The 22,553-nt window shown below is 35.2% G+C and overlaps 1 protein-coding gene across 1 annotated transcript in view; it reads right to left on the reverse strand.

Moving 5' to 3' along the window:
* ARID2 (AT-rich interaction domain 2) overlaps positions 1–22,553 on the reverse strand; it is a 208,734-nt gene that overhangs the window by 63,694 nt on the left and 122,487 nt on the right. Inside the window, exons 6-11 of the mRNA XM_086399793.1 lie at positions 20,134–20,201; positions 5,656–5,722; positions 5,309–5,559; positions 4,887–4,983; positions 4,583–4,792; positions 3,627–3,794 (exon numbers count right to left, since the gene is read on the reverse strand). Coding sequence (XP_086255919.1) covers positions 3,627–3,794; positions 4,583–4,792; positions 4,887–4,983; positions 5,309–5,559; positions 5,656–5,722; positions 20,134–20,201 — 861 coding nt within the window. The remainder of the gene's footprint in view (positions 1–3,626; positions 3,795–4,582; positions 4,793–4,886; positions 4,984–5,308; positions 5,560–5,655; positions 5,723–20,133; positions 20,202–22,553) is intronic.

Consider the following 22,553-nt stretch of genomic DNA (forward strand, 5'->3'; position numbering starts at 1 on the left):
TCATGCACACGACAAAAAGCATTTTATCAAAAAACACTGTGGTCATGAAATGAAGACTACTAAAATTTTCCTAACCTAGTGGTTCTCAAAGTAATCGTGCCCTGACCTGAAGCATCAGTATCTCATGGGAACTTGTTAGAAATGAAAATTCTCCAGTTCACCTGAATCATAAGCTCAGGGTATGGAGCCAAGAAATCAGCATGCAAACCCACTGGGTGACTCTGATACACCATAAAGTTGCAGAGCCACTGTGCCAACACTACCTGAATATATTCAGTTAAACAAGGTGCACCCAACTGAAAGAGTACCAACTTTAATTTACCCTCATATCTTGTTAATATTTTTTGATATGTTTTCAATAAACTTAAAAATAAATATCTATACTAACTGGGCAATAAATAATTTTACAAATCAAGTATTATTAATTCTTTGATTTCAACAAAACAAAGCAGAACTCAAAATTTCAGAAGATCATTAAATATAATTTTAATAATTTTTAGATAATTCTGAAAAATAATAACTTTAAGTTCTACTCTCAACTATTTATTGATATAAACTATTTAATGATGTGAACTTAAATATATAAAAAGGAAAAACATAAAATTAATGCTGAAACTAACTGCAATTCTAGCAAGAAAAAAAATACTCTGAAATACACTAGAGTAATACTTTCCAGAAAACTAGCAGAAAAAGTCTTGTCCATCTCATTATGAGATGCACTTCCAATAACTGCTTCTTTTATTTAATATTTATAAAAGTTTGTAATATATTTACTATTGTTTTATGGACTGTTTATTATTAAACCTTGTAACAATAAAATTTTAACACTTAGAGCTTTATAATGTAACAAAATTGAAAAACCTTAAAATTAACATGTCTATGTAAGTATTGATGGATCTGAGTTCAAGGAGAAAGAGGAATAGTATAAAATTTCTAATACTAAGAATACGTGTTATTTTTTAAATGGATAATGTTACATATCAAGATTCCACAGGATATAAAAAGTAAGTATCAATTTAATACATCACAAAAACATAGTATTTGCAGATACATGAGAGGAAGGGAGCTAAAAGTTTGAAGATAACCATTCCATTAGAAAACAGTATTAAACAAATGATGGAGAGGAAAGCCAAACTATAAGTGGTAACTAATCAAACAATTCAGAGTTGTCATTCATGATGAGCAAGTAAAAAAGTGCTCACCAGCAAAAAATGAACTCTTTTAGGTTCCTAGAGGTCTATTCAAACTTCTATCAATGGCACTACATACACAAGAAACTCTCAATATTTAATTTTATTCCATTTGCCAATGAGGATTTACTCAGGCTGGGGGTTGGGTTCATTTGTTAAGGTCACAGGTCAGCAATAAGGCAAAAGGAGTTTTCATGAAAATTACCTCTGAATATTCTTCAAATGACCTATTATTACCAGCATATCACTGATAATTTATTGGTTTCACTCTGTTGAACAGTTTCCCAATGGCCCTCATTAACAATATTTTAAATTAATTTAAAAGTTTCTCCTTTGAGGATAAAAAATATACGCCCACTACCCACTTAACTAGCATGAACTGTTTCATTTCCTTTTCAAGGTTAAGAAACTATTAACATTCTTATCATCGATTGTCCAATACATATCTGCTCTTTAACATCTATTGCCTATGGGTGAAAGCTCACTAAAATTAGCAGTCAGAATTACCTATTTATTTCATGCCTTCTAGTAAGTTAAATGCACATATGATATAACTCCATTATATGGCAGAGGGGCATAATGGAAATAAATAGGTGATACATATTACATACTTTGCATAGAGTATATAATTTTGATAATATGGGTTACAATAGAAGAGAGGAAGAGAGACAGGGACCATGATTAAATGAGAGATGAGAAGAACAAGATAGCTGGAGAGAGAAGAGGAGGGTCCAAACTGAGTTATCAGTACGGGCAATCAAAAAATTATTTAGGAAGACTCAACAGAATTTGGTGATTAAATGAATGTAGTAGTTAAAGATTAAGGATAATGAGGTTTTTGTTTTGACAGTGGGAAAGGTTGAGAATGATCTGAATGTATTTCTAGGCTGAAGAAGCAATTAAAGAAAGAAAAGTTTAAGATACAGAAAAGAGGAGTTGGCAAAGACTGGTATTCAGAGTACAAATAGTTAACATCTCTTCCTGAGACAAAGGAAAGAAGGAGAATGAATTTAAATGCTAGTAAATTTGTAAGGGAAGGGGTAAGAAGTAGAAATTCATGCCACATGAGCTCCCAGAATAACTATAAAGTGTTAAGATCAACTGAGAAACTGAGCATTCTCCATTAAAAAAAAGGGAAAGAGAATTATCTTGGGAATGGTGAGAGAGAAAGTGAAAAAAGTGAAAGTGAAGTCGCTCAGTCCTACCTGACTCTTTGCGACCCCATGGACTGTAGCCAACCAGGCTTCTCAGTCCATGGGATTTTCCAGGCAAGAGTACCAGAGTGGGTTGCCATGGTGAGAAAGAAGGTGAGGTGAAAGACGGTTTGTTTTTGTTAGGACAAATGAAAGTGGAGTGCAAAAAGGCTGAGTGCTAAAATATAAAATAATAACTCATAATGACCCAGGAGAAAGCAGTCTAAGAACTGAAGGACAGGTCTGAATTCTAGTTAAAAATATTTGAATTAAATACAATTGACTCAAGGGAATGCTAGGAAGGGTGCATGCATTAGCATTTGTATACATGCACATAGGCGTCCCAGGTGGCTTAGTGGCAAAGAATTTGCCTGCCAATTTAGAAGACAGGGGCTTGATCCCTGGCTCAGGAAGATCCTCTGCAGAAGAAAATGGCAACCCACTCTAGTATTCTTGCCTGTGAAATCCAGTGGACAGAGAAGCCTAGCGGGCTATAGTCCATGGGGTTGCAAAGAGTTGGACACAACTTAGCAACTGAACAACACACACACACACATGTCTGATCATGAGCTCTGATTCTGAAGGGTTTTGTTACAAGATTTAAAAATAATAAAGGTATTATGGTTCTGTATTCTGATAACCACCTGAGAGAACTATAAGGTAATATATGATTAACTTATTCCTGGTCTATCAATTTCTAATGACAAAAATCACAAACCCATTAGGGCACTTAATGCTCTCACAGCTGTGAATAATATTTAATCCCTCACACTACTCTAAATCCTTTTCAACTTCATTTATTTATTATACTATACCTCTTCTGTGCTCACCTTGATCCTGCTGCTCCTGGAATGTATAATATGTAAGAAATTAATGTACATACTCAATTCTCATTTGGCCAACTATCGTCAAACATCAGTTCCCTGTACTTCATATTAAATTTATGTGCTGTGTGCTAAGTCACTTCAGTTGTCTCTGACTCTTTGCTACCCTATGGATCGTAGCCTGCCAGGTTCCTCTGTCCCTGGGATTCTCCAGGCAAGAATGCTAGAGTGGGCTGCCATGCCCTCCTCCAAGGGATCTTCCCAACCCAGGGATCAAACTCGCGTCTCTTTCATCTCCTGCACTGGCAGGCAGCTTCTTTACAGCTAGTGCCACATAGGAAGCCAATTTAAATTTATCCTTAGTATTAAATCTTACATTCCAATAACCACACTGAAAGAGATTATACAAAGACACTAACCTGGGGCAGATGCTACATGGGTCTGCGTTTGGACTTGCTCTATAGCTTGTGGTCTAATTTCAGATAAAACTTGATGACTGGAACTTGGATGTTCGACAAGTTTTACTGCAGCCAGTGCATCTGGGCCAAACATCTGAATATCCATAGAAACCAGACACACTAACATGTCTAAAACAAATTAAAAATCAACAGTTGTTAGTCAATAATTTTGTAAAACAATGACATCACTGAAAAATATATGCTATATATATAAAACGCTGCTTCTCAAATGCCAGTTTATGAATCACTATACATCAGAATTATCTGTGGATCTTTAATTCTAGATTTTTAGGCTCAATCTCTGAAAACTGATTTGGAAGCTCTGGGGTAGATGTTAGATTATCTTCATTTTTAAAAACATTCCCAAGTGATTTTGATGTGTAGCCAGATTTAGGAACTACTGATATGGAAAATACATCTTTATTTCTCAATACTTTTCAAGCCAAATCTTTATTAACTCTGATTTTAGTATTTATACCAAGGAAATAAATAATTTGAATCACTGATGAAAACATTAATGTGAATGTTTTAGTGAGTGTCTTTAAAATTGACAACTCACTAAGAAGGTGAGTTCATGAACAGTACCACTACCAGCACTGACCACTTGAAACAGATGGACCTGCTTCCTGGAGAGTAAGACACAGACATCTTGTTGATTTCAAACTCAATATATAGTAACAGAAATAAAGAGAAGAAATAAAGACTACCGATAGCCACGTGCACCCTGGTCTCTCTATAATAGAAGTTTTTTATTATCTAAAACAGGCAGAAAGAATAACACAAGTGTGTCTGAAAGGGTAATGATTCCTCAAAATAAAAAGTAAACCCCAAATATCAACTATGATTTTTTTTTACAGCACAGTAAGTATTTTTCCTCAATAAAGAAAATTAATTTTTCTTTTTTGGTTTAGTCTTACCTATGCTCTTCTCTACTTTTGCAATTTTTGTGCAAGCTACATCTCCCATTTCTGTGAGCATATATAGCACCTCAAGTGTTGAGATTACGAGCAGCACATCAGGTAAAGTGAGATGACAAATGATCTCTCTGTATGAGTCCTGATCAACATATTCACAAATCAAAACACCATTATCTTCTGCTTTGCAAAGATTTCCCAAAATTTCCATGCCTGAAAAGCATACATAGCACAAACATGTATTTGTCTTTTAAAACATGATACAAAGCTTATGTACTTTGACAGTGAGAAACTTGTGAGCACTTACCCCTCATCTTTAAAAATCTATCCCTTGACATTAAGCATTTTGTAACAGTATGAAACATCAGGTGAGTAGTTTTGAAATCAACAGGATCCAATAAAAGCTGAAAAAAAAGGAAGGACACTACTGTTGAGAGAGGCTTCATTCAATTTATATCCAAATACATAATTCAAATTGAATAAAAAGGAATAGAACAACATTTATAATTTTAAAAATGTAATGACTGTGAAAATAGCCGTCAATAAATCTGGAGCATCATTTCAAATATTTTTCTCCACACAACTATGTAATACCACTTTAGGCAAAAACTATATGTAAGCATTTAATATTCTATAATTATGGCAAATATAATAATCCCACATCCTAAAGTTTTAAGTAAATATTCTGCCAACTATAAAAACTGTTTTAAGGTTCTGTCACATGCTTACCTCAGCTGCAATATTTCCTAATGTGTCAAGGCCTAATTGCCTTAGAGATATAAAATGACTATGTGCAGAAAGTAATAGGAAACGGAGACAGGTACGATTAGCTGCCAAGAGCTTAACATTGCCCTCCTCAAAGGAAAGATTTCGCAAAATCACTGCAATCTGAAGTACCCGTTGTCCTTCAATATCATTAATGCCCAGCTTTCGAGGTGGATGAAATAAAGATTCCCAAATCCATTCTCCTGATGTACCTTCTACAACAGAAGAAAACATAGTTTACTTAAATTGATATTGCAATTATTATTACTGATATTTCAAATTTATTTAAAAATACTTCCTCATTGACTTACCATGAGACTTGTTTCTGTCAGATATGAGGTCACGTACTTCATTATCATCAACAATGTCTTTCCAAAACTGTAATGAGAAATTATTACACTTAATTCTGATAATATGAAATAACTATTCTATTACTTTAAAAATATTCACAATAGTTCTACTATTTTCAGTTCATGTAGATATCATTGTATTATATATACTTAGCTCTTTGACACAAATACTTGAATTTCTATAGTTCAAATATATCATTTTGGCCAGAGGCCCACAGATCCTAAAAGGTCTGTGAAAGAAATCAGCCCATCTCTAAAAAGAATGACATTTTTAAGTTCATTAACCTCTAACTAAAATTTGTCATTTCCTTAGCATTTTCTTCAACTCTGAATATTAGAAAACAAACCACAGTGGTAATAGAAATTCTTCTGACACTGTCACCAATACGAATCACAGATATTTTCAGATCACTTCATAGCTATAGAAAATATCTAGAAATGGTATTTATGTTCATTAGTACTCAAAAATTCTGACAGTTATTAATCCCATTAATAAACTGCACACAGAAACAGATTTCTATTTATAGACTCCTAAGACATAACTGGCTAGCTACTGAGTAAATCTGTATCTAGAAGAAAATATAAAAGCAAGTAGTGGAGCATTTATGTTTACAGATTTGTAACCCAGATATTTAGGTTGTGTTTTAGTACTCCATATCTACAAATTATTTTTTGATCCTTATGAGAGAGGGAATAAGTCAAAATCCACTGCTTAATCTTTTTCAAGCTAAGAAACAAACACCTTTATATTGATAAATCTATACAGAATGAGTTTCAGTTTTAACTTCTCTATGCCATTTAGCTCTATTACTTCTTATTACTTCTCGACTAATAAAGAAGCACACGGGGTATTAGTTCACTATTTCTAAACATTCTGATGTGTATTTCAAAATGACTATTTCAGTTCGAGGAATTCATAACATGAGAAAAAGTCCACAAAAGGACTTTGAGCAAAAGGACTCAATGCAAAAAAACTCAAGATAAAAAAATGTTTGGTAACAATAAAAAAAACTAGGCATATAAAGGAAGAAGACAATGTTCAATAACAAAGAAAAAAGGGTCACAGGAAATTCAAATAAGAGAGATATCAGAGAGGAATTTTTAATGATCATGGGAAAAAAAAGAAACAGAAGATAAGACTGAAGTTTGGCATATAAGCAGAAACTTTAAGAAACAGATAAACAGAAATTTTAGAACTGAAAACAAAAACTGAATGGACATATTTAATGAATGATTACATTCCACTCAGGTAAGAATTAGTGACTGGAAGAGATGGCAGGAAAAATATCAAGTTAGAAGCATGAAAAGACAAAAGGATGAACAGAATACAATCATTCAAGACATATACACTGAAAAGTTCTAACACAGAATTAATCGAAGTTCCTGTGGAAAATAGGAAGAATGGGAAAAACAGTATTTGAAAAGACAGGGCCAAGGAATTTTCTAAATCAATTGAAAGGTGCCAAGCCATAGACTTAAGAAACACTCAAAACTCTAAGAAAAGAAAAATAAAATGTGGAGAAGCATCATAAAAAAATTCATGAAAAGCAATGATGAAGAAAATCTTAAATGCAAATGAGGGAAAAGGGACAGATAACCTTGAAAAAGACAACTAAAGACAACTAAAATTACAGGAAACTTTCTAAAAGAAATCATGGAAGCCAGAAGACAGTGGGATAGTTTCAAAGTCATGGAAGTAAACATTTGGCAAAGTATTATAGAAACTTTACAGTGAAACTGCTCTTCAACATAAAAGCTGAAATAAAGACATTTTCTGACAAATGAAAACAGAAAAATGTCATCTGCAAACCCACACTGGAGAAAAAAAATGCATGAAAAGGCAGATGTGATTTGAATCAAAATAAATGCTGAATAAATAAAATACTTTAAAAAGTCTTATGGGTAAAAATATACATAAAATTAAAATCTATGAAAAATGCTTGGAAGAAAATTTTGATCAGGTCATAATGGTACTGCAGTAGTCATCCCATGATAAACCAATATGTATAAAACAAGTGTTTAAAAGAAACTGGACAAGAAAACAATGCAAAACTGTAATTACTGAAATATGGTAGGCAAATGAGGTGAGCCCAATGACCGCCCCATACATTTACACAGACACTTTTTCTACATAATGGAACAGAGATAATAAACCCAAAAGATCATCAGTTCAGTTCAGTTCAGTCACTCAGTCGTGTCCGACTCTTTGTGACCCTATGAATCGCAGCACAACAGGCCTCCCTGTCCATCACCAACTCCCGGAGTTCACTCAGACTCACGTCCATCGAGCTGGTGATGCCATCCAGCCATCTCATCCTCTGTTGTCCCCTTCTCCTCCTGCCCCCAATCCCTCCCTGCATCAGTCTTTTCCAATGAGTCAACTCTTCGCATGAGGTAGCCAAAGTATTGGAGTTTCAGCTTTAGCATCAGTCCTTCCAAAGAAATCCCAGGGCTGATCTCCTTCAGAATGGACTGGTTGGATCTCCTTGCAGTCCAAGGGACTCTCAAGAGTCTTCTCCAACACCACAGTTCAAAAGCATCAATTCTTTGGCACTCAGCCTTCTTCACAGTCCAACTCTCACATCCATACATGACCACTGGAAAAACCATAGCCTTGACTAGACGAACCTTTGTTGGCAAAGTAATGTCTCTGCTTTTGAATATGCTATCTAGGTTGGTCATAACTTTCCTTCCAAGGAGTAAGCGTCTTTTAATTTCATGGCTGCAGTCACCATCTGCAGTGATTTTGGAGCCCAAAAAATACAGTCTGACACCGTTTCCACTGTTTCCCCATCTATTTGCCATGAAGTGATGGGACCGGATGCCATGATCTTCGTTTTCTGAATGTTAAGCTTTAAGCCAACTTTTTCACTCTCTTTTTCACTTTCATCAAGAGGCTTTTTAGTTCCTCTTCACTTTCTGCCATAAGGGCGGTGTCATCTGCATATCTGAGGTGATTGATATTTCTCCCGGCAATCTTGATTCCAGCTTGTGTTTCTTCCAGTCCAGCGTTTCTCATGATGTACTCTGCATATAAGTTAAATAAGCAGGGTAACAATATACAGCCTTGACGAACTCCTTTTCCTATTTGGAACCAGTCTGCTGTTCCATGTCCAGTTCTAACTGTTGCTTCCTGACCTGCATACAAATTTCTCAACAGGCAGATCAGGTGGTCTGGTATTCCCATCTGTTTCAGAATTTTCCACAGTTTATTGTGATCCACACAGTCAAGGGCTTTGGCATAGTTAATAAAGCAGAAATAGATGTTTTTCTGGAACTCTCTTGCTTTTTCCATGATCCAGCGGATGTTGGCAATTTGATGTCTGGTTCCTAGCAATTACTAAACCGAGAAGATAAATTCTCTCTCCCTCTGTTCCCCCATATACATACATATATGTGTATACACACACACACACACACATATGAGTTTGAGCAAATTCTGGGAGACAGTGAAAGACAGGTAAGCCGGTTATGCTGCAGTTCATGGGGTCATGAAGAGTCGGACATGACTTAACAATTGAACAAGTCCTGTATTTGTCATAACAAATACCCATATATTAATTAAAAGTATACCAGAACAATTTTCAACATTCGTGAAAGACACCAAATACTAGACACTAAACAATGTAGTATTCCAATACCTATATCTAATTGAAAAATTATTATATATACAAAGAGGTATGGGCTTCCCAGGTGTTGAGTGGTAAAGAATCTGCATGTTGGCCTTGGAATATGGAATGAAGCAGGGCAAAGACCAATAGAGTTTTGTCAAGAAAATGCACTGGTCATAACAAACACCCTCTTCCAACAACACAAGAGAAGACTCTACACATGGACATCACCATATGGTCCACACCGAAATCAGATTGATTATATTCTTTGCAGCCAAAGATGGAGAAGCTCTATACAGTCAGCAAAAACAAGACCAGGAGCTCACTGTGGCTCAGATCAAGAACTCCTTATTGCCAAATTCAGACTGAAATTGAAGAAAGTAGGGAAAACCACTAGAACATTCAGGTATGACCTAAATCAAATCCCTTATGATTATACCGTGGAAGTGAGAAATAGATTTAAGGGCCTAGATCTGATAGATAGAGTGCCTGATGAACTACAGAATGAAGTTCGTGACATTGTACAGGAGACAGGGATCAAGACCATCCCCATGGAAAAGAAATGCAAAAAAGCAAAATGGCTGTCTGAGGAGGTCTTACAAATAGCTGTGAAAAGAAGAGAAGTGAAAAGCAAAGGAGAAAAGGAAAGATAAAAACATCTGAAGGCAGAGTTCCAAAGAATAGCAAGAAGAGATAAGAAAGCCTTCTTCAGCGATCAATGCAAAGAAATAGAGGAAAACAACAGAATGGGAAAGACTAGAGATCTCTTCAAGAAAATCAGAGATACCAAAGGAACATTTCATGCAAAGATGGGCTCGATAAAGGACAGAAATGGTATGGACCTAACAGAAGCAGAAGATATTAAGAAGAGGTGGCAAGAATACAAAGAAGAACTGTACAAAAAAGATCTTCACGACCCAGATAATCACGATGGTGTGATCACTGACCTAGAGCCAGACATCCTGGAATGTGAAGTCAAGTGGGCCTTAGAAAGCATCACTACGAACAAAGCTAGTGGAGGTGATGGAATTCCAGTTGAGCTCTTTCAAATCCTAAAAGATGATGCTGTGAAAGTTCTGCACTCAATATGCCAGCAAATTTGGAAAACTCAGCAGTGGCCACAGGACTGGAAAAGGTCCGTTTTCATTCCAATCCCAAAGAAAGGCAATGCCAAAGAATGCTCAAACTACTGCACAATTGCACTCATCTCACACGCTTGTAAAGTAATGCTCAAAATTCTCCAAGCCAGGCTTCAGCAATATGTGAACTGTGAAATTCCAGATGTTCAAGCTGGTTACAGAAAAGGCAGAAGAACCAGAGATCAAATTGCCAACATCCACTGGATCATGGAAAAACAAGAGAGTTCCAGAAAAACATCTATTTCTGCTTTATTGACTATGCCAAAGCCTTTGACTGTGTGGATCACAAGAAACTGTGGAAAATTCTGAAAGAGATGGGAATACCAGACCACCTGACCTGCCTCTTGAGAAATTTGTATGCAGGTCAGGAAGCAACAGTTAGACTGGACATGGAGCAACAGACTGGTTCCAAATATGAAAAGGAGTACGTCAAGGCTGTATATTGTCACCCTGCTTATTTCACTTATATGCAGAGTACATCATGAGAAATGTTGGACTGGAAGAAACACAAGCTGGAATCAAGATTGCTGGGAGAAATATCAATCACCTCAGATATGCAGATGACACCACCCTAATGGCAGAAAGTGAAGAGGAACTAAAAAGCCTCTTGATGAAAGTGAAGGTGGAGAGTGAAAAAGTTGCCTTAAAGCTCAGCATTCAGAAAACAAAGATCATGGCATCCAGTCCCATCACTTCATGGGAAATAGATGGGGAAACAGTGGAAACAGTGTCAAACTTTATTTTTCTGGGCTCCAAAATCACTGCAGATGGTGACTGCAGCCATGAAATTAAAAGACGCTTACTCCTTGGAAGGAAAGTTATGACCAACCTAGATAGCGTATTCAAAAGCAGAGACATTACTTTGCCAACAAAGGTTCGTCTAGTCAAGGCTATGGTTTTTCCAGTGGTCATGTATGGATGTGAGAGTTGGACTGTGAAGAAGGCTGAGTGCCAAAGAATTGATGCTTTTGAACTGTGGTGTTGGAGAAGACTCTTGAGAGTCCCTTGGACTGCAAGGAGATCCAACCAGTCCATTCTGAAGGAGATCAGCCCTGGGATTTCTTTGGAAGGACTGATGCTAAAGCTGAAACTCCAGTACTTTGGCCACCTCATGCGAAGAGTTGACTCATTGGAAAAGACTGATGCAGGGAGGGATTGGGGGCAGGAGGAGAAAGGGACGACAGAGGATGAGATGTCTGGATGGCATCACTGACTCGATGGACGTGAGTCTGAGTGAACTCCGGGAGTTGGTGATGGCCAGTGAGGCCTGGCGTTCTGTGATTCATGGGGTTGCGAAGAGTCGGACACGACTGAGCGACTGATCTGATCTAATCTGATCTGAGTGTAGGAAACGTAAGAGATGCAGGTTTGGTCCTTTTGTTGGGAAGATCGGCTAGAGTAGAAAATGGAAACCCTGTATTCTTGCCTAGGAAATTCCATGGACAGAGGAGCCTAGCAGGCTAGAGTCAATGGGGTTACAAAGAGTCGGACACGACCAAACAACTGAGCACACATACAAAGGAAGTAGGAAACACGACACGTAACTAAGGCAAACGTGTTTCAAGAAAAAAAGACCCAGAAATAATAAAAATAATAAAGAAAGTTAAGTCCCTCAGTCGTGTCCGACTCTGCGACCCCGTGGACTGTAGCCCACCAGGCTTCTCCATCCTTGGGATTCTCCGGGCAAGAATACTGGAGTGGGTTGCCATTTCATTCTCCAGGGGATCTTCCCGACCCAGGGATCGAACCTAGGTCTGCCGCATTGCATGCAGACGTTTTAATCTCTGAGCCACCAAGGAAGCCCCAAAAAGTAATAAAACTAGGAGATAAAAATTTTCAAACAACTATTATTAAATATGTTCAACCATTTAAAGGAAAATATGAACATCATTAAGGGCAATATGGGACAATATAAAAAAGTCAAATGGAATTTCACTGAAAAACAGTATCTGAAATAAAAAAATATGATTAGATGGGCTTAATTAGAAAACAGAAAATAAAAACATAACAATAGAAACTATCCACAGTGAAGTACACAGAAAACGAAAAGGCCTTAAAGCAAGGAACAGAGCCACAGTGGCTTGTAGAACAGTTCCTAAAAGGCAGGAGCGGAAATAAAAAAAACTGAACAAGTAATTGCCATAAACATTCCAAATTTCTTGAAAAAAAGTTAAATAAACCCAAGCAAAAATAATAATCCTAAATGTACATGCCAGTAATTGGAGTTCAAAATACATGAAGCAAAAACTGACATAACCAATAGGAGATACAAACACTGACAGGGCATACAAATAGTTGATGATTTCAACATTCAACTCTCAAGAAATCATAGAACAATTATACAGAAAAACATCAATGATACAGAAATATCAAACAACACTGTCAACACTCCTTGTTATCAACAAATATTACATCCAAAAAACATTCAAGTATGCATAAAACATTCACCAGAAAGACTGTAGGCTGAACTATAAAACAAGTCTTGATTAAAAAAGAATGAAATCATATGGGATGTTCTCTGGCAGAATGGAATGCAATTAAAAAGCAGTGATAATAATGACAGTAAATGATAATAATAAAAGGTAGTTTGAAAACAGAAATAAAACATTTCTATATAATTCATGAGTCAAAGAAGAAATCACAAGGGAAATAAATACCATGAACTAAATGATAATGACAACATAAAAATTGTGGGAAAATATTTCAAGTTGTTTATAGAGGGAATTGATAGCTTTATATACTGATACAAGACAAGATAAAAAATCTAAAATCAATGGTCTAAGATTCTATTTAAGAAACCTGAAAAAGCAACATTGCACAACAAAAGTTGTACATAAATAAAAAATGAGGTAAGTACTAATTTATTAAATTGTTACTATTATTTAGTCACTAAAATTAATAAGGATTAAAATAGCACTAATATGATCAACAAGAAAACAGAGTAAGTGTATATAAAACCTAAGTGGGCACAATAGTAAAAAATAAATAATACTCAGTCCAATCAATTCCAAAAAAGTAAGAAAGGACAGAAAAGAAAACCAAACAGGCAAGACATTTAGAAACCTATTCAGAACATGGGAAATTTAAACATAATTATGTATCAAAATTATACTTAAAGTAGATGGAATATACACTAATTTAAAATCAAAGTTTTTCCAACTAAGAGGTAAAAGGTCCAGTGAAAGTCTCAGTTACTCAGTTGTATCCGACGCTTTGTGACCCACATGGACTGTACCCCGCAAGGCTCCTCTGTCCATGGAATTCTCTGGGCAAAATTACTGGAGTGGGTAGTCATTCCCTTCACCAGGGAATCTTCCTGACCCAGGGATCAAACCCAGGTCTCCCATATTGAAGGCAGATTCTTTACTGTCTTAGCCACCAGAGAAGCCAAAAAAAAAAAAAGCCCAAATATATGTTATTTATCAAAAAACTGATCTAAAATATAAAGATAAAAGAGGTTGAATATAAAATAAGAACATATAAATATCAACCAAAAGGAAGCTGATACACACACACACAAATATATAGTTACATTAATATCTGATGCTAAAGCTGAATCTCCAATATGTTGGCCACCTGATGCGAACAGCCAATTCACTGGAAAAGATTCTGATGCTGGGAAAGATTGAGAGCAAGAGGATAAAGGGGTGACAGAGGATAAGATGGCTGGGTGGCATCACTGACTCAATGGACATGAGTCTGAGCAAACTCAGGGAGATAGTGAAAGACAGGGAACCCTGGCGTGCTGCACTTCATGGAGTCGCAGATAGTCAGACATGACTTGAGGACTGAACAACAACCACAACAGCAGATCAAAAAAGAAAGGAAAAAAAAAGGATAAAGGAGACTTAACTGTAAAAAGGAGACTTTATAATATGTCCAATTAACCAGAAGGATGTAACAGCTAGTGTTCACTAAATAATGCATTCTCAAAATGTGAAAATACTATCTTTATAGAACTATAAGGATAAAGAAATACATCCTCAATCAAAACGGGTGCTTTTAACCCATTTCTCTTCATAAACGAAGAAATAAACAGGTGAAACAGTCAGTATTGGTGTGGAAATACAAATATCATGATTGTGTTGTCATAATAAAAAAGAGGTTGTTGTTCAGTCACTAGGTCATGTTTGATTCTTTGCGACACCATGGACTGCAGCACGTGAGGCCTCACTGTTCTTCACCATCTCCTGGAGTTTGCTCAAACTCATGTCCATTAAGTCAGTGATGCTAACTAATCATCTCACCCTCTTGCACCCCCTTCTCCTTTTGCCGTCAATTTTCCCAGTATCAGGGTCTTTTCCAATGAATGGGCTCTTCACATCAAATGGCCAAAGAACTGGAGCTTCAGTTTCAACATCAGACCTTCCAATGAATATTCAGAATTTATTTCCTTTAGGATTGAATGGTTAGATCTCCTTGCTGTCCACGGGACTCTCAAGTCTTCCCCAGCACCACAATTTGAAAGCATCAATTTTGTGGCACTCAGACTTCTTTATGGTCCAACTCTCACATCTGTAAATGACTACTGGAAAAACCATGGCCTTGACTATATGACCTTTCTCAGTAAACAAAGTAATGTCTTTGCTTTTTAATATACTGGGTGGGTTGTCATAGCTTTTCTTCCAAGAAGTAAGCATGTTCTAATTTCATGGCTGCAGTCACCATCTGCAGTGATTTTGGAACCCAAGAAAATAAAATCTGACACTGCCTCCAGTTTCTTCCCCTTCTATTTGCCATAAAGTGATGGGATTGGATGCCATGATCTTCATTTTTTGAATGTTGAATTTTAAGCCAGCTGTTTCACTCTCCTCTTTCATCTTCATCAAGAGGCTCTTTAATTTCTCTTTCCTTTCTGCTATTAGAGTGGTATCATCTGTGTATTTGATGTTGTTGTTATTTCTCCCAGCAATCTTGATTCCAGCTTGTGATTCATTCAACCTGGAATTTCACATGATGTACTCTGCATATAAGTTAAGTAAGCAGGATGACGATATACAGCCTTGTCATACTCCATTCCCAAGGTTCATACATCCATGAACTTTGTCCTACTAGTTCAACAGTTTTGATTTGAACCAGTCAACTGTTCCACGTCCGGTTCTAACTGTTGCCTCCTGACTGCATACAGGTTTTTCAGTAGACAGGTAAGGTGGTCTGGTACTCCTATCTCTTTAAGAATTTTCCACAATCCAACTGGGTGCTTTTAACATATTTATCTTCATAAATGAAGAAATAAACAGATGAAACAGCCAATATTGCCCTGGAAATATAAATATCTGATGCTGTTGCCATAATTCAAAAAGATACATGTACCCCAATGTTCACTGGAGCAGCACTTACAATAGAAGAGACACGGAAGCAACCTAAATGTCCGTTGACAGAGGAATGCATAAATATACGCAATGGGATATTACTCAGTCATAAAAAAGAATGAAATGTCATTTGCAGCAACATAGTTGGACCTAGAGATTATCATACTAAGTGAAGTAAGTCAGACAAAGACATATCATATGATATTGCTTATATGTGGTATCTTAAAAAAAATGGTGCAAACGAACATATTTACAAAACAGAAAGTCACAAATGTAGAAAACAAACTTATGGTTACCAAAGTTGCAAGCAGGGTGGAGGGGATAAATTAGGAGACTGGGATTAACATATACACACTATTATTTTTATGTATTTTGATGAAATATATAATTAATAAGGACCTACTGAAAAGCATAGAGAATTCTACTCAATATTCTGTAATAACCTATGAGAAAAGAATGTAAAAAAGAATAGACACATGTATATGTAAAAATGATTCACTCAACTATTCACCTGAAACTAACACAACACTGTAAATCAACTATACTCCAATAAAAAAAATTTTTTTTAATGATTAACTGTATTGGCTTAAGTGACTTATGTAGACACTTACACCTAACAATTTCAGAACACAGGTCACCTTGAAGATATTGCAGGTTCAGTTTCAGACCACCACAATAAACTAAATATCATAATAAAGTGAGTCAACCCAAACAAACATTTTGGTTTCCCAGTGCCTATAATATTTATGTTTATACTCTACTATAATCTATTAAGTGTGCAATAGCATTATGCTCCAAAAAAGTGCCAGTCAGTTCAGTTGCTCAGTTGTGTCCAACTCTTTGCAACCCCATGGACTGCAGCATGCCAGGGCTCCCTGTCCATCACCAACTCCCGGAGTTTACCCAAACTCAGGTCCATTCAGTCGGTGATGCCATCCAACCATCTCATCCTCTCGGCCCCTTCTCCTCCCGCCTTCAATCTTTCCCAGCATCAGAGTCTTTTCCAATGAGTCAGTTCTTCGCACCAGGTGGCCAAAGAATTGGAGTTTCAGCTTCAGCATCAGTCCTTCCAAAGAACATTCAGGACTGATTTCCTTTAGGTTGGATCTCCTTTGATTAGGAAAGAATGCTAAAAAACAAAAGGCTAACCATCATCTGAACCTTCAGTAAGCCATAGTAGCAAAATCAAAGATCATACATTACCAAAACTACTATAATAGTGGATTGGCCAAAAAGTACCTTCAGTTTTTAAGTAAAAATAAAAGACATACTTTTCATTTTTACCATGAACTTTATTGAACAATATATTTATCATTTTGTTCTACTAAATTCTGTCACTTTTCAGGTAATTGCATATGCATCATCTCAAAACTTTTTATCTTTTTTGGGCAAAGAACTGTTCCAGGTGCCTTTTACAGTCTTCGAGGAAACTTTTTCCCACTGGAGAAATTTTTTCCATTAAGAGAATCTGTAAAGACGGAAATAAGTGGAAATCCAAAGGTGCAATGTCTGATGAATATGGCAGACGAATTAATGTCCTAGCCAAGCTATCACAGTTGTTGCCTGGTCATCAAAGAAACACATGTTCTTGCATTATCCAGATGGAAGATGATGTGTTTTCTGTTGACTAATCTGGACACTTTTTGTGAAGTGCTGCTTCCTGTTGGTCTAATTGAGTAGTACTTGTTGGAATTAATAGTTTGGTTTTCCAGAAGGAACTGATAATAGAGGTCTCCCTTCCAATCCCAGCATATACACAACATCACCTTCTCTGGATGAAGACCAGTATTCCATGTGGTTGGTGGTGGTTCATTTTGCTTTGCCCCACATTATTTTGCCGTATTCACTTTTCATCACCTGTCATAATGTGCTTTAAAAATGGAATGTTTTCATTATGTTTAAGCAGAGAATCACATCCAGAAATATGGTCAAGAAGATTTCATTCGCTTAACTAATGAAAATAACCAAGCTGGTGCAAATGACTTTCAAGGCTTGATTTAGATCTTTTGAGTATGTCAGCTATTTCCTGCATGGTATAACACTGCCTCGGAGAAGGCAATGGCAACTGACTCCAGTACTCTTGCCTGGAAAATCCCATGGGCGGAGGAGCCTGGTGGGCTGCCATCTATGGGGTCGCTAAGAGTCAGACACGACTGAATGACTTCACTTTCACTTTTCACTTTCATGCACTGCAGAAGGAAATGACAACCCACTCCAGTGTTCTTTCCTGGAGAATCCCAGGGACGGGGGAGCCTGGTGGGCTCTATGGAGTCTATGGAGTCGCACAGAGTCTAACACGACTGAAGTGACTTAGTAGCAGCAGCCGCATAACACTGACTGTTCTCAATTAATGTCTTGATTTGATCACTATCAACTTCAAATGGTCTACCCAACTGAGGAGCATTGCCCAGTGAGAAATCTGTAGCAGGAAATTTCATGAACCACTTCTAACATGTTCAGTTAGTCATAGCACCTTCTCCATACATTGCACAAAACTTTTTTTGTGTTTCTGTTGCATTTTTACATTTCTTGAAATAATAAAGCATCATATGCCAAAAATGTTGGTTTTCTCTTCCATCTTCAATATTAAAATGGTTATACAAAAATTCACCAATTTTGTTAAGCTTTTTTTAACCCATGCCAATATGACAGCTGTCACAGTACAATCTACCAAAATTGTTTCAAATAAAGTTAAAGACAACTAAGCAATACTAAAGCCACTGTACAGAAAAAAAACAAAATGAACCTTTTGGCAAACCCAATAACAAAAAATAATAATTAAAAAGTTTGAAATAATGAATTATCAAAATGAGCACAGACACATGAAATGAACATATGTTGTTGGAAAAAATGGCATTGATAAATTTGCTCAACACAGGGTTGCCACAAACCTTCAAGGTGTAAAAATGTATCTGCAAAGTACAGTGATCAATGCTAAGCTACAAAGTAATGGGTGAAAACATTTCAAAGATTAAAAACTAAGCAGAACAGTCTCTCTAAACATACTAAAATTCAGTTAGATATTAGTAAAAAAAAGGAAATTAGGAAGTTTTCCATATGTTTTTGGAAATTAAGAAAATTCCCTTCTAAATAATCCATTTTCTTAAAGAGAAAAACATAATGGACATTAGAAGATATTTTAAAATGCATTATAATAATGATACGAAATTATCAATATTGGAAGTACAAAGTTAAAGTGTGTTTGGATGGAATTTTATGACTTTAAATATATATATTAGAAAAAACAGAAACAAAAATCAGTAACTCCAAGCACCAGCTCAAGAAATTAGAAAAAGTGAAGAGATTTAAACCCAAAGAAGACAGTATGTGGAATAAAATATAAATACTAGAAATTAATGAAAATATATAACAGATGTGATCATCTGTTCATCTTCAACATATTTGTGTCTTCTTGATTTTATGTGATTAGTGATTATACTGACAACTCTATTCCTCATTGTGATGGCACGTGTTACTTTAATATACTTTTTTTGTGTGTGTTTATTGACCAGTTTTCTATAGTTAAAGAAATTATCTGCCTAACTTCAATCAAGAGGTGATGGGGTAATACAGAACTTTGGGTTAGCTTGTAAAGTTGGGAATTAAAAAGGCAACTCTATCATGGTGAGAAATTTGAAGGTTTAATATCCTCAAAGAAAGAGAGACAAAAGGGACTGTCTTGAGCTTTGAGTTAAAAACAATCCATAATGTATTTCACCACTAGCTTGCTTCACAATTCCCATGACTTTGTTTTTACTATCAGAGTAATCAAAAAAATGTCCAATAAAAAAATTAATATAAAGTCATTCTGATCAGTATTTCAAGTGACTGGCAAAAGCAACAGAGAAAGGAAAAAATACTTTCCAGCCAATCTGCACAAAAATCCTACATAAATAAGTCTGCTGAAATTTATAAAGCAACATTAAAAAACACAAAGGAATAATTCACCATGAACCAGAGTTAGTAGAATCAGAGTCACAGGAGGCTTAGATATTAGCACTATCAAGTATGTGTTTGTATATACACAGATTTGAGAATTTCTAGAAATTAAAACACAGTCACTATAATTAAACTTAACAAAAAAATCTAGTGGCATATTACACAGCTGAAGAATGATTAAGTAAACTGAAAAATAATCTTAAGGAAATCATCCAAACTGCTACTTAGTCTGAGTATCCTCAGATTTATTGCTTCTGTTACAGATTTATCATTCTTAGAAATCAATATATGATAAAATGAAAACTTCATTTGTTTATTAGCTATTCTAAAATATTTTTTACTCAGCTTAATCACAGTTCTTATATAAAATAAGTAACTGACCTTTGGCCCTTGGCTACATACAAAGCAATGTTTCATATTTTAATTTACATGAATTACCTTAACAAAATCTCTATCAGTCTTCTCCTTCCATTCTTCTCCAAATACAGTAGAAAAGGATCCTAAAGCTAAAAGAATAAATAGCATATTCAGTAATATGAAATTACTTATTTCACTTAGTTCCTGAATAGATAGGTTTGGAAAAACAGTAAAAATACACCTTAAGATACCTTGTTCACTAAAAACTGCTTCATAATAAATGATAGAAAGTCATGATAATTTCTCTTGAAATACAGTTTTTTAAATTATAGAATTTAAAGAAAGTTTTTGTCACACTCTAAAAACACACAACTGGCTTTCATAATAGTTACACAGACAATAATAATTACTCTGCATTAGTTATGATTTGTAGAAGAAAAAAATATTAAAAAGTCAAACTGATGCTGTTACTATTAGGTTCCCAAACTTTTATAATCTTAAATATTCATTCATTTCAAAAATAATTATATAATTTATATTTGAAATATTAATGGGCAAGATATTCTTTAGGAATAAATCTTTAGAAAACATTCTAAGCCATATAGCTGATTTATAGTTTCTTGATAAAGATGTTTTAGGAGGAAACGCAAACCATTTATTTTCAAAAGCTTCTTCTTAATAACACACTACCCCTGCCTCTCACAACAAAGGTTGAGGTATACAGATACATGTTATACCTTTTTTTTTTCATCTCTATGTTGCTAACTCACTTTGTCAGCAATGGGACTAGACAGTAAAGTCATATAATACAAATTTTTAAACTGTGACACAATAGGCATCGCTCTTTAAAAATCAGGTAAGTACTTTCATCAACTATCTATAATTATATATATTCTATAATGAAAGCTACTGGTTTTCAAATGAAGAAGAAAACTACATAGTGGCAACTGTTAACAGAAAAACTAGCTTTATGAACTTGATTCTTCAAAAAAATACAAGTAAGCCTTCTTAATGGATGTGTTAATAACAAGGATAACACATGGATGTATTTTCTGTTGTAAAAGATTTACTGAATGTTTGTAGTCTTATTACACCTTTAATTACAGACATAATATTTACTTAATATTGTGTGTGTTAGTCACTCAGTCATGTCCTACTCATTGAGACCCCATGGACTGTAGTCTGCCAGGTTCCACTGTCCATGGAATTCTCTAAGCAAGAATACTGGAGTGGGTTGCCATTCCCTTCTCCAGGGGATGTTCCTGACCCAGGGATTGAAACCAGGCCTCCTGCATTACAGGCAGATTGTCTACTATCTGAGCCACCAGGGAAGCCAAGTAATATTTACTTACTATTGAGTTAAAATAAAATTTCTAAAGTACTTAGGTAAGAATAAGACTTTTCATTGAAAAAATATTAAAAAGGGTGAGGAATGAAAACAGTTTAACATTATATTCATATTAGAATCATGAGAACATGATATAAAGGGTAAGTGTGAAGTTTTTAATAAATAAATTTAACTACAGTGACCTAAAGAAGAGTTTCATCAAATGTATACATACATAGCAGCTATATCAGAAAAATAAAGTCCATATACTTCTAAAGAAAGACAAGATTTTGTTTGTCCTGAAGAAAACCTTACAAAGAAAAACTCCATGGGAAAAGAACACTGAATACAAATATAAGATGGAAAAATTAAATTTTTGGCACATGGAATTTTTATTATACTTCTTCAAACACATATCATGTATAAATATCCCACACATTCAAAAGAAGCGGTATCTATATTTTCTCTCAATTAAAATTCCATGCCTAAAAAAATTCAAAACCTCTCAAGAGCCTAATGAAATATATACATAATCACACATACCCTTAATATTTTCATAATGTAAAAACACTGTTTTAAAAGTATATGGTCTTCATAAAGTCCCTATATACTCTGGAACTCTAAATTCTGACTACTGAAATAAAAGAAACATTCCTCAAATAGCATTTGCTAATATTAATTATTAATGATTGCTACTCTACATAATAATTTAGTCTGAGATAAAAAAAAAAGTGCTAAAGAATGTCACACTTCATGCATTAAAACTGGTAAACTCAGTTTATCATATATATACAAATGAAATCCTTATCCAATGATTAAATGGTAAGAATTCACCAAAATTATTATGGCCTGAGAATATTTATTCTTTCTAAAAACTTCATTTTAAGATTTCTAAAAATGAACCAATGTTAAACTCCATTCTGTATTAAATGCTGAAAAATGTATTTAAAAGATCAAGATGAAATATTAGAAAGCAAAGAACATAAAAGTGAGGTGGAAATCCATGAAAGTTAGATCTTCACAGTTACAATTCAAACTGATTAAGTGCTGATCTTTGTTCCTCCTCCACATTGTAACCAAAAATAGTTTCAGAAGTTTAAGAAACTAATTTCAATTTAATTGCAAAACGTCTTCATATAAAATAAATACATGTCAGATTTTAAGGAATTCTATT

Source organism: Bos grunniens, chromosome 5 (assembly GCF_055505025.1).
Source record: "Bos grunniens cultivar Pamir isolate PY7600 chromosome 5, Bosgru_T2T1.0, whole genome shotgun sequence".
In the NCBI taxonomy this organism is placed as follows: domain Eukaryota; kingdom Metazoa; phylum Chordata; class Mammalia; order Artiodactyla; family Bovidae; genus Bos; species Bos grunniens.